Below are 12,748 nucleotides of genomic sequence, written 5' to 3'. Positions count from 1 at the left end.
TGTGCAGGGAGCCAGAGATAGCATGCGCAGCGAAATCCTACGGATTGCCCTGCTCAAAAAACGTTACATGGAGCGTTCCCTCTGCCTAACGCTGCGTCGTGCAGCGGATGCAACGCAAGACCATCTGTTGCTATCCATAGCTAATAGAAGTCTATGAGGAATATAACGGTTTCCTGCAACGGTTACCGTAATTCCTCAAGGCTGCGGATAGTAACGGAAGCCGTCCAACGCAAGGGTGAAAGTAGCCTAAGCCGGGCTGCAGCGGCCATGTGTGGTGTAGTTGGGAAATCACTGTTACAGCCTATCAACAAGGACGGTAGCAATATGGAAACTACTCAGTAAACCAGCAATGGGTGAGTATAGCAATGTTGTCCTCAAGTCTTTTAAGGGTTATTCCCACAATCGCATTAGTTTAATCCAGAATGACCCCAACATAACGTTTCTTTCTTGTACTTTTTTGTTTATCTCGATCTCCCTCTCTGTGCACCCAGCTTCTCATAGCAGAATGGGCATACTATTCTTACATTGCTAAAAACTACACTTTACCACAGTTTATCTTCTTATACTGCTGTGCACTGTCTGCGCTTGTACAGTGCCCTGCCTGATCGTTTTATTTTCTCCCATCTATATTTCTAGCAGAGTTCAATTTTCCTTCTCTCCTCTACAATGGATCTTGTAATAATTACGTAGTGCTGAGCTAACCAGGGTGTGTTGCTTGCTGCTGACAGATCAGCAATCTAAACTGCAAATGCTGCTCTGTTGATGCATATGGCAGAAGATAATTTTCTGCCATATGCGTCAATGGGGCTGCATTTGCAGTTTCATATTGCTGATCTAGCAGTAGCAGTCAACACACAGGCTAGCTCTGCACTGCCTAGTTGTTACAAGCTCTGTTTTACTGGCAGGGCAGAGCACAGGAGGTTGAGCTCTGCTAGAAACTATCTAACTTCAATGTAAACCCATAGACAGCGATACTGGTGTTAATGGCAGAAAATAAAATTGAATAATTAACCAGTACCAATAGAACTACAGCAGGATGGGTCCAATGGCAACTGTGGGTGAATAGTGCCTGGAGGGAGATCCTTAGGGGGGTGGATATGTGCAAAACTGAGTTATACTGGCACAAATGAATATATATGTATATTATTATAAAACCACATTGTTATTTTAGGAATAACCCTTGAACTATGTTTAAATCTAGGATAATGAAGGGAATAAAGGTAAAAAATCCTGTAAGTCTGGAACACCGGAGAAATCCCGTGAAACCGTTCGTCTCTTAAAGAGAAGAAACATAATCGTGGAAGCTGTGAAGAATTTGCGATTAGTGGAGAACTTGTACACGTAAGAATCATGTTTTATTCTGTTGGTTTAATGGGATTGTCAGCAATATAGCTGCTAATGTATCTGAGAGGTAAACCTTGTGCACTGAATGACAGATGAAGCAATCTGTTCATTCTTGTTTTAGTAACGTAAAGTTCCCCTTTAAGCAGCTCATTTTTGTTATAATGTCTTTTCTTCATCGTTCCTTATGGGAGACCCAGACCATGGGTGTATAGCTTCTGCCTCCGGAGGACACACAAAGTACTACACTAAAAGTGTAGCTCCTCCCTCCGAGCATATACACTCCCCGGATGACAAATCCAACCAGTTCAATGCTTTGTGTTCAGGAGGTCACACACACACATGCATCCTCTGATTTTTGATTTTTGATTTCAAAGATTTGGAAGAAAAGCGGGTCCAATCTGGACTCCCGGCATGTCCCTTCTCACCCCACTGTGTCGGCGGTGCTGTTAAGGTTGATTTTACAAGGCTGGAGCCTTCACATGCCGCGCTCCTTCACCATCCCCTGGGGCTCTGTCTTGAAGTGGGAGCCATCACGGTTCTCACTGCTTTGCAGGAGACCGGTCTCCATCCGCAGCCCTTTTCAGGATCCTGCCGGACGGAGCGCTCACCTCCCAGGGACCTGGCACCTGCGTCTCACAAGCTAAGTACTGAGACGTTATTACCACAGACAGTGGTCTTTCCAGGGGTCCCTTGTACTTTATATGTTGGGGAGAGTGTGTTATATGACTTTGTTAACATTTCCGGCCGGTTCTCCAGTTTTCACTGGAGAACCGCGCCGATGGTGCCTGCACGCTGGCAGCATGTTTAAATCTAGGCCCCGGCTTCGCCTGAGGCCTAGTTTCGATTCTCTACCCCTGCATGTCAGTCAGTGCAGAGAGACAGTGTGGCTCCGCCCAGCGGCTGTTCAGCACAGGGAACGGACACTCCTCACTGAGGAAAGATTCCCTCCCCTGTATACCTCATTTGCCCTCCAGATCATGCTCCCAGAGTAGGCCCCGCCCCCTCTCCTCGCTCCGGCGCCATTTTCTCAGCGTTCTCAATGTCTCGGACAATGATAAGAGAACAAGGAGTGTGTTACTTACATATCCACATTGTGACAAATGGCGGCCTGGGCTGGGGGATCTGGAGGGCACAGAGATGTCCCTATGTTAAACGGTCTGGCAAGCCACAACCTCCGGTTGTGCAGCTGCTTATATACTCTGTTTATATACTCTGCTGGGGATCATTCTGGACAGAGCCCCCACTTCTGCAGCATGCCTCACATCAGAGCAAGGCTGCAAGGCTGTTCTTATTATACACTGCATGTAGACTCGTACTGCCTGTACCGACTACCGAGCACATAACCACATTGTGATGCTTGCTCTAACATAGTGGTCTCTCAGCCTGGTAGCTCATCAGTGGTCCCTCCAGCTGCTCCGGCTCCGGTGGCTGATCCCCCGGTTTGGGCATCTCCAGGGGACAGCTGTCCCGGACACTGCTGAGCATGCATCAGCCCCCTTCTCAGGGCGCTTCTGCTGCTACGGCTCGCTCAGCAAAGCTCACAGAGGATTCCTCATCTGGTCTCAGTCCCCGTCCTCCTAAAATGGAGTCGCAGGGTCCCCTTTCCTTCCTCGTCCCGCAGCTCTGATTCACGAGCCGACTCGCAGGACGAGGAGGATGTTTTTACTAGGGGCTCGGACGCTACGTCATGTACATTGATCTGTCCGAAGGTGACGCAGATGCTAATGATTTGATTGTGTCCATTATATTTGTACTGGACCTCAATCAGCCTGTATCAGGGGTGCATTCCACTCTGGCAGAAAGGCATTAGTATACCTTAAGAGAACAAGGAGTGTGTTCCTTAACCACTCCAGTTTGTCAGCCCACTGTGTCCAAGCCCAGAGCCTGTCCTGACAGACGCTTCCCAAAGCGTGGTTCTGATGACTGTTTCCCCCTCCCACCAGTGGTGGTCAAGGAGTGGGCTCGTTCACCAAGGGTGGACCCTCCGGTGTCTAGGCTTTCAGCCCGGACAGTTGTATCAGTGGCTGACGGCTCCTCTCTAAGGATCCCACTGTCCGCCAGGTTGTCCTTCTGGCCAAATCTATATATGAGGCGGCAGGGGCCTCGTTCTCCCCATCTTTTGCAGCACTGCGGGCTCTCAAAGCCATCTCTGCTTCTCTGGAGGAGATGCATCCCCTCACCTAGGGACTTTATGCCCGAAGTGGTTGCCTTAACTTCCAGGTTTCAGTCTTTTCATCCTAGGCCATGTCTGCCATGCTGGAGTCTGTCACCGCACTGCGGTGGCCTCGGCTACTTCCCTCGCTATCCGCAGGCTCCTGTGGCTTCGAGAGTGGAAGGCAAATGCTTTTTAAGAGGTTCCTTGCTGGGTTCCCTTTGCTGGGACCAGTCTATTCGGTGAACAACTGGATGAAATTATTACGGAAGTTTTTTGGCAGGAAGAGTACTTCCATGCCACAAACCCAGGAAACCTGTCCAGGGCAGGAACCAGTCGAGATTTCGTTCCTTTCGTTCCTCTAACTGGTCGTCCTCTAAGCCCTCGGCCTCATCCACCAACTCAGCCAAGGTCCGTAAACCAACTGGCGCATGAAGACGCGTCCTCAGAAGTCCGCAGGAGCTGCGGCCACTAGGCAGCCTCCTCTTGATTATCTGGCCGCGCCAGCAACGTCCTTGGTCGGTGGCAGGCTCTCCCATCTTGGGCGACGTGTGGTTTCAACACGTCTTCGATCAGTGGGTGTGGGTCACCATCTCCCACGGCTACAGAATAGAATTCTATCCAGCCCGCCAAACAGATTTTTTCTGTCAACTCCCCCCTGCTCCAAGGCCGCCGCCTTCTCACAGGCCGTGGCATTCTTGCAGGCCAATGGAGTAATTGTACCAGTTCCCGACGGGAACGGTTCTGAGATTTCTACTCAAATCTCTTCCTAGTCCCCGAAAACGGCGGTGCTTTCCGACCTGGATCTCAAGCTTCTCAACAAGCATGTCAGGTGCGGCATTTTTTGCATGGAATCTCTGCGATCAGTCAATGACCCAAGGAGATTTCTTAGCATCCTTCGACATCAGAGATGTCTTTCTGCTTGTGCCAACCGCAGTTTCTCACCAGCGTTGGCTACGTTTTGTAATCGGAGAGGAACATTTCCAATTCGTGGCTCTCCCCTTCGGGTTCGCCACGGCCCCTCGTGTATTCACAAGGTCATGGCAGCAGTAGTTGCGGTTCTACACCTCCAGGGGTTGGTAGTGATTCCTTTCCTGGACGACCTTCTAGCAAGGCTTCATCCAGTGCAGACTGTCAGTGGAGTGTCTCGCTCACTCTCAGCGGAGTGTCTCGCTCACTCTCGCCACGCTTGCAAGTCCACTCTGACTCCGACCCAGGACCTTGCGTCCCTAGGGATGCAATTCGAGACTGCTGGCACTTGTGAAGCTGCCCTTAGTCAAACAGCAGTCCCTTCATCAGGTGCTGGGTCAGATGGTGGCGTCAATGGAAGCGGTTCCCTTTGCCAGTCCCATCTGCGTCCCCTGCAGCTGGACATTCTCCGCTGTTGGGACAAGCGGACCTCTTCCTTGCACAGGCTGGTGGCTCTGTCGCCACAGACCAGGAGCTCTCTTTAGTGGTGGCTTCGACCCCTCTCTCTGTCCCAGGGACGTTCCTTTCTGGTCCCGTCCTGGGTGATTCTCACCACGGATGCCAGTCTATCCGGCTGGGGAGCAGTGTTTCTCCACCACCGAGCACAGGGCACTTGGACTCCGTCCGAATCAGCCCTCTCAATCAATGTGCTGGAAATCAGGGTTGTACTCCTAGCTCTTGTAGTTTTTCACCACCTGTCGGTGGGCAAGCACATTCGAGTCCAGTCAGACAAAGCGACAGCAGTTGCCTACTTCATTCACCAAGGCGGGACTCGCAGCCGCCTAGCAATGTTGGAAGTTCAACGTATTCCTTCAGTGGACGGAGGACTCCAAGTCCACCATATCCGCAGTCCACGTCCCAGGCGTTGAAAACTGGGAGGCAGATTATCTCAGCCGTCAAACCGTGGACAGCGGCGAGTGGGCCCTGCATCCGGCAGTGTTCCGGTCAATCTGCCGCAGGCGGGGCACTCCGCAAGTGGATCTAATGGCATCCCGGCACAACAACAAGGTCCCGGTTTACGTGGCTCGCTCCCACGATCCTCAGGCCTTGGCAGCGGACGCGCTGGTTCAAGATTGGTCCCAGTTCCGTCTGGCCTACGTGTTTCCTCCCTAGCTCTCTTGCCCAGAGTCCTGCGCAAGATCAGAATGGAGGGCCGTCGGGTCGTACTCATCGCCCCAGACTGGCCCAGGCGAGCTTGGTTCCCAGACCTGCTCCGTCTGTCCGTAGAGGTGCCGTGGCATCTCCCGGACCGCCCATACCTTCTCTCACAGGGTCCGTTTTTCCGCCAGAATTCTGCGGCTCTCAGATTGACGGTGTGGCTCTTGAGCCCTGAATCCTTACGGCTTCAGGCATTCCTTCCGAGGTCATCTTCACTATGACTCAGGCTCGGAAGTCTTCCTCGGCCAGGATTTACCACAGGACTTGGAGAATTTTCCTGTCCTGGTGTCGTTCTTCCGGCCATGCCCCTTGGCCATTTTTCCTTGCCGACCATCCTGTCCTTTCTACAGTCCGGTCTGCATCTAGGACTGTCCCTTAATTCCCTCAAGGGACAGGTCTCGGCTCTGTCAGCGTTGCTCCAGCGGTGTATCGCCCGGCTGGCCCAGGTGCGCACCTTCATGCAGGGCGCATCTCACATCATTCCGCCTTACCGGCGGCCTCTGGATCCCTGAGACCTTAATCTGGTCCTCACAGCCTTACAGAAACCCCCCTTTGAGCCTCTTAGGGAGGTTTCGTTGTTTCGTCTTTCACAGAAAAGTGGTTTTTCTGGTGGCCATAATTTCTCTCAGGAGAGTCTCTGATTTGACTGTGCTCTCTTCGGAGTCACCCTTTTTGGTTCACCAAGACAAGGTGGTTCTCCGTCCGACTTCGGGCCTTCTCCCTAAGGTGGTGTCTCCTTTCCACCTTAACCAGGACATTTCATTGTCTTCCCTTTGTTCGGCCCCTGTGCATCGCTTTGAAAAAGCGTTGCATGCTTTAGATTTGGTGCGGACGCTCCGGATCTATGTGTCACGCACCGCTGTTCTTAGGCGGTGCACCTCTCTTTTTGTGCTGACCACAGGTCAGCGCAAGGGTCTCTCGGCTTCTAAACTGACCCTAGCTCGTTGGATTAGGTCGGCCATATCCGATGCCTACCAATGTTCTCAGGTGCCTCCCCCGCCGGGGATTAAGGCGCACTCGACCAGAGCTGTCGGTGCCTCTTCGGCTACGGCTCAGCAGGTCTGTCAGGCTGCCACTTGGTCTAGTCTGCACACCCTTTCGAAGCACTACCAAGTGCATGCTCATGCTTCGGCAGATGCGAGCTTGGGCAGACGCATCCTTCGGACGGCTGTCGCCCATTTGTGAAGTTAGGTTTGCCTACTTCTCAGTTTCTGTTTATTCCCACCCATGGACTGCTTTAAGACGTCCCATGGTCTGGGTCTCCCATAAGGAACGATGAAGAAAAAGAGAATTTTGTTTACTTACCGTAAATTCTTTTTCTTATAGTTCCGACATGGGAGACCCAGCACCCTCCCTGTTGCCTGTTGGCAGCTTTCTTGTTCCATGTGTTTTCACCGGCTGTTGTTGTAGACAGAGGCTCCGGTTATTCCGGGTTTTACTCTATCTCTACTTATGGGTGGATGTCCTCCTTCAGCTTTTGCACTAAACTGGTTGGATTTTTCATCCGGGGAGTGTATATGCTCGGAGGGAGGAGCTACACTTTTAGTGTAGTACTTTGTGTGTCCTCCAGAGGCAGAAGCTATACACCCATGGTCTGGGTCTCCCATGTCGGAACTATAAGAAAAAGAATTTACGGTAAGTAAACAAAATTCTCTTTTTTTTTTTCCTCTCCTTATTAAAAAAACATCATTTTTATTTCATGTCCAGTATAAGGCCTTGATTGTTGAGACCAGTTGTAATTTTTAATGACCCTTTTCAATGTACAGGAAAATGGGAAAAAATTCCAAATCCGGTGATTTTTTTTTTACCTTTTTTTGGGGGAAAAAATACTTTTAGTTTTTAATATTTCTCATTTTTAGCTTTGGTTGATCTGACATTTACCATCGGCCATTCCAAATATGTATGTTTTCTTAGTTCTTTACACATCTTTATTTTTAACTGGGAAAAGTGGTCATGGACATCCAGTTGATGGGCTTGGCTTGTTCATTCATTTTACCCCTTCACGACCTTTGACAGATCTTTCCGTCATGGATCGTGTGAGGTTAGTCCCCGCCCCCTGCCGCGGGCAGGATGCGGCGATCCGCGCACATATCAGCTGTTTTCAACAGCTGACGTGTGCCTGCATGTTACGAGTGGAATCGCATTCCACCCGTAACATTAACCCCTTACATCTCGCTGCCAAAGTCTGGCAGCGAGATGTATATACGCGCGGTCACAATTTATACTTACCGCCGCCCCCACCGTGAATGATCACGTGACTTTCGGTGGTTGCCATGGTAGCACGGGGTCATGTGATGACGCCTGCAGCTATGACGAGTCACTTTCGTTTTCACTTGGCCCGAAGGCCAGTGAAGCAGGAAGTCACCGTATCTGCTGTTTACAGCTTTATAGCTGTGATCAGAAGATAGATCAGAGCGATCGGATTGCTGATCGCTATAGCCCCCTAGGGGGACTAGTAACATTTAAAAAAAAAAAAGTAAAAAAAAGTTTTTAAAAATCAAAAAAAAAAACCATTCAAATCACCTCCTTTTCACCCCATTGAAAATTAAAGGGTTAAAAAAATATATATTTCTCTATCGCTTTCATTGGGGGACACAGGACCATGGGTGTATGCTGCTGGGACTAGGAGGCTGACACTAAGTGAACATAAAAAGAGTTAGCTCCTCCCTAGCACTGTACACCTTGAGCCGGAGGCGGATCCACGCCAGTTTTTGCTTAGTGTCGTAGGAGGCTGAAGTGGGCCCATATCTCTGGGGGCCAACCTCAGCCTAGGCTATTCCTTTTTTCCGTTTTTTCGTAGCTATATGGCGCCGCTCAGCCTTCTCATCTTTCTAGGCTTTTTGTCTCTTCTGCAGGGTTAAAGTCCCTGCATCAGAGAGAACCCTCGCCTTCTCCTTCCCTACGGGGTACCGTCCCCAGGGTTGCTTGAGGCTCGAGACGCCAGGCCCTATCCCCCTCCTGCCCCATGGTACCACCCCAGGGGCTGCTTGGGGACCAACATTTTTATTTTTTAAGGGCACACTCCCAGTCCACCCCTATGGTACCATCCCAGGGGGTGTTTCTGGTGGAGGCGGCGAGGAATCTCTGCACAGGATGTCAGGATCGCAGGCTCGGCAGCGCAGGAGCGCTCACAGCACCAGGCCTCCCCCAGCGTTCTTTCCTTATACCCTGGGCCCAGGCAAAGGATCTGGCACTGCAGCGCAGGAGCGCTCTGCAGTCTCCCCCACAGCCCCCCAGCATCCCTCCCCTGACTCTTTCCAGGAGCAGTCTGCACTCACCGGGGGCCGCAGCAGTCGAGGATGGGACCCGTGGATCTGAGCGTCGCACATGGACGCAGGTAAGATCTGCTCCACGCGCAGCGCTGCGCTCCAGGCGGCCGCCGCTCACTAATTTAGTCCCCGGCTTCGGGCCTACCTCAGGCCGGAGCGCTCCTCCCCCCGTTTGCGCACGCGCGTCTCCCTTGGCCCGCCCCCCTCTTTCTCTGCCCAGCGACAGCCAGCTCACCCCTTAGCACGCCCCCCACAGTAAAAAAAAAGAGGCAAAAGCCCGCGCTTTTCTACAAACGGCTCACCTCAGCACAGGCAGGCCGCTGAGCAACAGCATCTATTTTCCTGCGGCTGTCCCTGCTGACCCGGGAAGGACACAGGCCTGGATAAGAGCTGCTCCTGATTAGGACCAGCGACTTTTTACCTTTTTTTTTTCTTTTTCTTTTCTTTCCTCCTATCTCCTGTCTCCTCCCTAGTGTCTCTAGTAGGAGTCTCCTGGGCAGCCATGCCTAACTCTAAGTCTTCCCGATCCAAACAGGCCCCCTTTATAATGCATTTTGCGTGCTCGTCCTGCAACGTAAAATTCTCCCAAGGCCAGGCTACCCCCCTCTGCTCAGCTTGCGTTCCTGACCCGCAGCCCACGCAGATTGCCCCAGACGCCGCCAGTCCCCCCCGTCAACGTCGCTACTGCAGCAGTACAGGACTCCCCCCGGAGTGGCTGACTTCTCTCTCCCAGTCGGTGGATTCTCTGTCAAGGGCGTCTCTGACCATCGCGCAGGCTTTGCAGTCGCTCCCTACGCTCAGCCATGCCCCGCAGGTCCAGCCGTCGCAGGATGACAGTCGGTCTGACCCAGACCCGGCTACTGGAGCGCAGAAGGGGACCCGCACTGTCTCGTCTTCCAATTCCTCCCAGAGGTCTCTCTCCCCTCCAAGGCCCAAGTGCCACTCGTCTCCGGGACTGTCTGATTTTTCAGGAGAAGAGTCGGATGCAGCCTCACTGCTTGACTCGGATCAGGCAGCCGATGTCAGGCGTATGGTGGACAGCCTGGTCGACGCGGTGAATACGACGCTGAAGCTCCAGCCGGACTCTGCCACCACCCAGAGCTCACAGGTATCTTTCAAACGAGTTAAACGTCTCCACAGGTATTTCTGCGATCATCCGGAATTCGCTTAGATCTTACGCAAGCACAGACAACAACCGGACAAGACGTTCAACAACGGTAAGTCGATTGATTTACACTATCCCTTCCCCGAGGATCTCAGGAAAGACTGGGCAGGCTCACCGGTGGTCGACCCTCCGGTTTCCCGCCTGGCCTTGCAATACAGTTCTATCTCTGCCGCAGGGGACATCGCTCTGTGATGCCACGGACCGGAACATCGAGAGATTCGCCCGTTCGGCTTTCGAGGCAGCAGGCGCTGCCCTGTCGCCGGCTTTCGCCGCCGTCTGGGTAGCTAAGGCCATGGTGACATGGGCCGACACCCTCCGCAGAGGCCTTCGCTCACAGTCTAGCGATCCCGAGCTCGTAAACATGGTGGCACAGATTGTTCTAGCGGGTGAGTATATCATTAACGCATCTCTGTCTACAGCCAACTGCGCAGCACAAGTGGCCAGCAACACTGTGGCAATCCGCCGGGCAGTCTGGCTCAGAGCCTGGAATGCAGACGCTGCTTCAAAGAAATCCCTTACCGCCCTCCCATTTGCAGGAGGCCAGCTGTTTGGGGACAGGCTCGATCAGATTATCGCCGAGGCTACGGGAGGAAAGAGCACCTCCCTTCCCCAGCTGAGACCAAGGCGTATCCCGCGACGCCAGCCGACCTCAGGTTTTCGTCCTTTTCGCAGCTTCAGTTCCACTACACAGCCTAGGAGGAACAGATCCCCGCAGAGAGACAGGAAGAACCCGTCCTTCAAAACAAATCCCTCCTGGCGTTCTAGACCAGCCAGCCAAACCAGCATCTAGATCTCAGCGATACTCCTCCAAATGACTCGTGGTCTTCGCGCGCCAGCGCAGACCAGGTGGGGGGGGCGCCTTTCTCTTTTCCAACACGTCTGGCTGCCTTTGATCACGGACGCTTGGGTCAGAGAAATCCTAGTCTCTGGATACAAGATAGAGTTCTCGTCAATTCCTCCAAGTCGTTTTTTCCTTTCCCATCCTTCCGAGTCAGACGCGCGAGCTCGCCCTTTTCTTCACGCCATCGAATCTCTGCACTGCTCAGGGGTCGTGGTTCCGGTTCCAAATTCGGAACGGTTCAGAGGAGTCTACTCAAACCTCTTCGTTGTCCCCAAAAAGGATGGCACTGTGCGCCCTGTTCTCGACCTCAAGATCCTCAACAGGTACGTCAGACCCCGAAAATTTCGCATGGAGTCCCTCCGATCGGTGATTGCCTCCATAGAGGTCGGCGAATTCCTCACCTCTCTGGACATACATGACGCATATCTGCACATCCCGATTGCACATCAGCACCAGAAATTCCTGCGCTTTGCCGTGGCAGACGATCATTATCAATTTACTGCCCTACCTTTCGGTCTTGCGTCTGCGCCCCGAGTATTCACATAAGTCATGGCTGCTGCCATGTCGATCCTGCACTCCAGAGGAGTTTTGGTGATTCCGTACCTGGACGACTTGCTGATCAAAGGGTCCTCTTTCAACGACTGTCTTCTAAGTGTCCAGGTTACCATTGATACTCTGTCCCGGCTCGATTGGCTCATCAATCGGAAGAAGTCCTCTTTGACCCCGGCCCGCCGGATTACCTTCCTAGGCATGAAGTTCGATACCATCCAAGGACGCGTGTCCCTCCCACAGGAAAAGATTGTCTCCCTCCAGGAAAGATATCCAGACCCTCCACCACTCCAGAGCGGTGTCCATACGATTCGGTATGAGGGCCCTCGGTTGGATGGTGGCGGCAATAGAGGCGGTTCCGTTTGCCCGCTTCCACCTTTGCCCCCTTCAGCTATCTCTGCTGCACAAATGGGACAAGTCTCTATTCACCCTGGATCGCAAGATACATTTGTCCCCGGAAGTGCGCCGCTCTCTGCTCTGGTGGACCAACAGACAAAATCTCTCCAAAGGAACGTCATTCTTACCGGTACACTGGCAGACAGTCACCACCGATGCCAGCCTTCTGGGCTGGGGAGCGGTGTTCCATCATCACACGGCTTACGGGCAGTGGTCCTCCCGGGAAAGCCGGCTCCCGATCAACGTTTGAGATCAGAGCGGTCCTACGAGCCCTGCAAGCCTTTCAGCGCCTTATACAGGGGTCTCCAATCAGAATACAGTCGGACAACGCCACGGCGGTGGCATACATCAATGACCAGGGCGGCACGAGGAGCGTCATGGCGATGAGAGAGGTGAAGAAGATCATACAGTGGACAGAGTCGCACCACTCAAGGATCTCCGCGGTACATATCCCCGTCGTGGAAAATTGGGCGGCCGATTATCTCAGCAGACAGGGTCTGGCGTCGGGCGAATGGTCTCTTAACAGAGAAGTTTTCGAACAGATCTGCCACAGATGGGGGACTCCGGATGTGGACCTGATGGCCTCGCGGTTCAACAATCAAGTCCCACAGTTCATCTCCCGTTACCACGACCAGCAGGCGCTAGGAGTCGACGCCCTCATTCTTCCGTGGAATCAGTTCAGACTTCCGTTCATCTTCCCACCGCTTTCACTGATCCCAAGAGTCCTCAAGAAAATCAAGGCAGAGGGCATTCCAGTGATTCTCATCGCCCCAGAATGGCCCAGGCGAGCGTGGTTCGCAGAACTCGCACAGCTCGTCGCAGACACCCCATGGCGGCTTCCAGATCGGCCAGACCTGCTGTCTCAGGGTCCGCTCTTCCATCAAAATTCAGGGGTTCTCAATTTG

The 12,748-nt window shown here is 52.8% G+C and overlaps 1 protein-coding gene across 2 annotated transcripts in view; it reads left to right on the top strand.

Annotated features, from left to right (window-relative positions):
• Positions 1-12,748, top strand: part of GTF3C1 (general transcription factor IIIC subunit 1) — a 213,968-nt gene that overhangs the window by 72,783 nt on the left and 128,437 nt on the right. For both annotated transcript variants that reach the window (XM_075317874.1, XM_075317872.1), the window contains exon 11: positions 1,202-1,341. In XM_075317874.1, coding sequence (XP_075173989.1) covers positions 1,202-1,341 — 140 coding nt within the window. The remainder of the gene's footprint in view (positions 1-1,201; positions 1,342-12,748) is intronic.

The sequence above is a fragment of the Anomaloglossus baeobatrachus genome, chromosome 7 (assembly GCF_048569485.1).
Source record: "Anomaloglossus baeobatrachus isolate aAnoBae1 chromosome 7, aAnoBae1.hap1, whole genome shotgun sequence".
Taxonomy (NCBI): domain Eukaryota; kingdom Metazoa; phylum Chordata; class Amphibia; order Anura; family Aromobatidae; genus Anomaloglossus; species Anomaloglossus baeobatrachus.
Note: the sequence above shows the minus strand (reverse complement) of the source record. Positions and strands in the feature narration are given on the sequence as shown.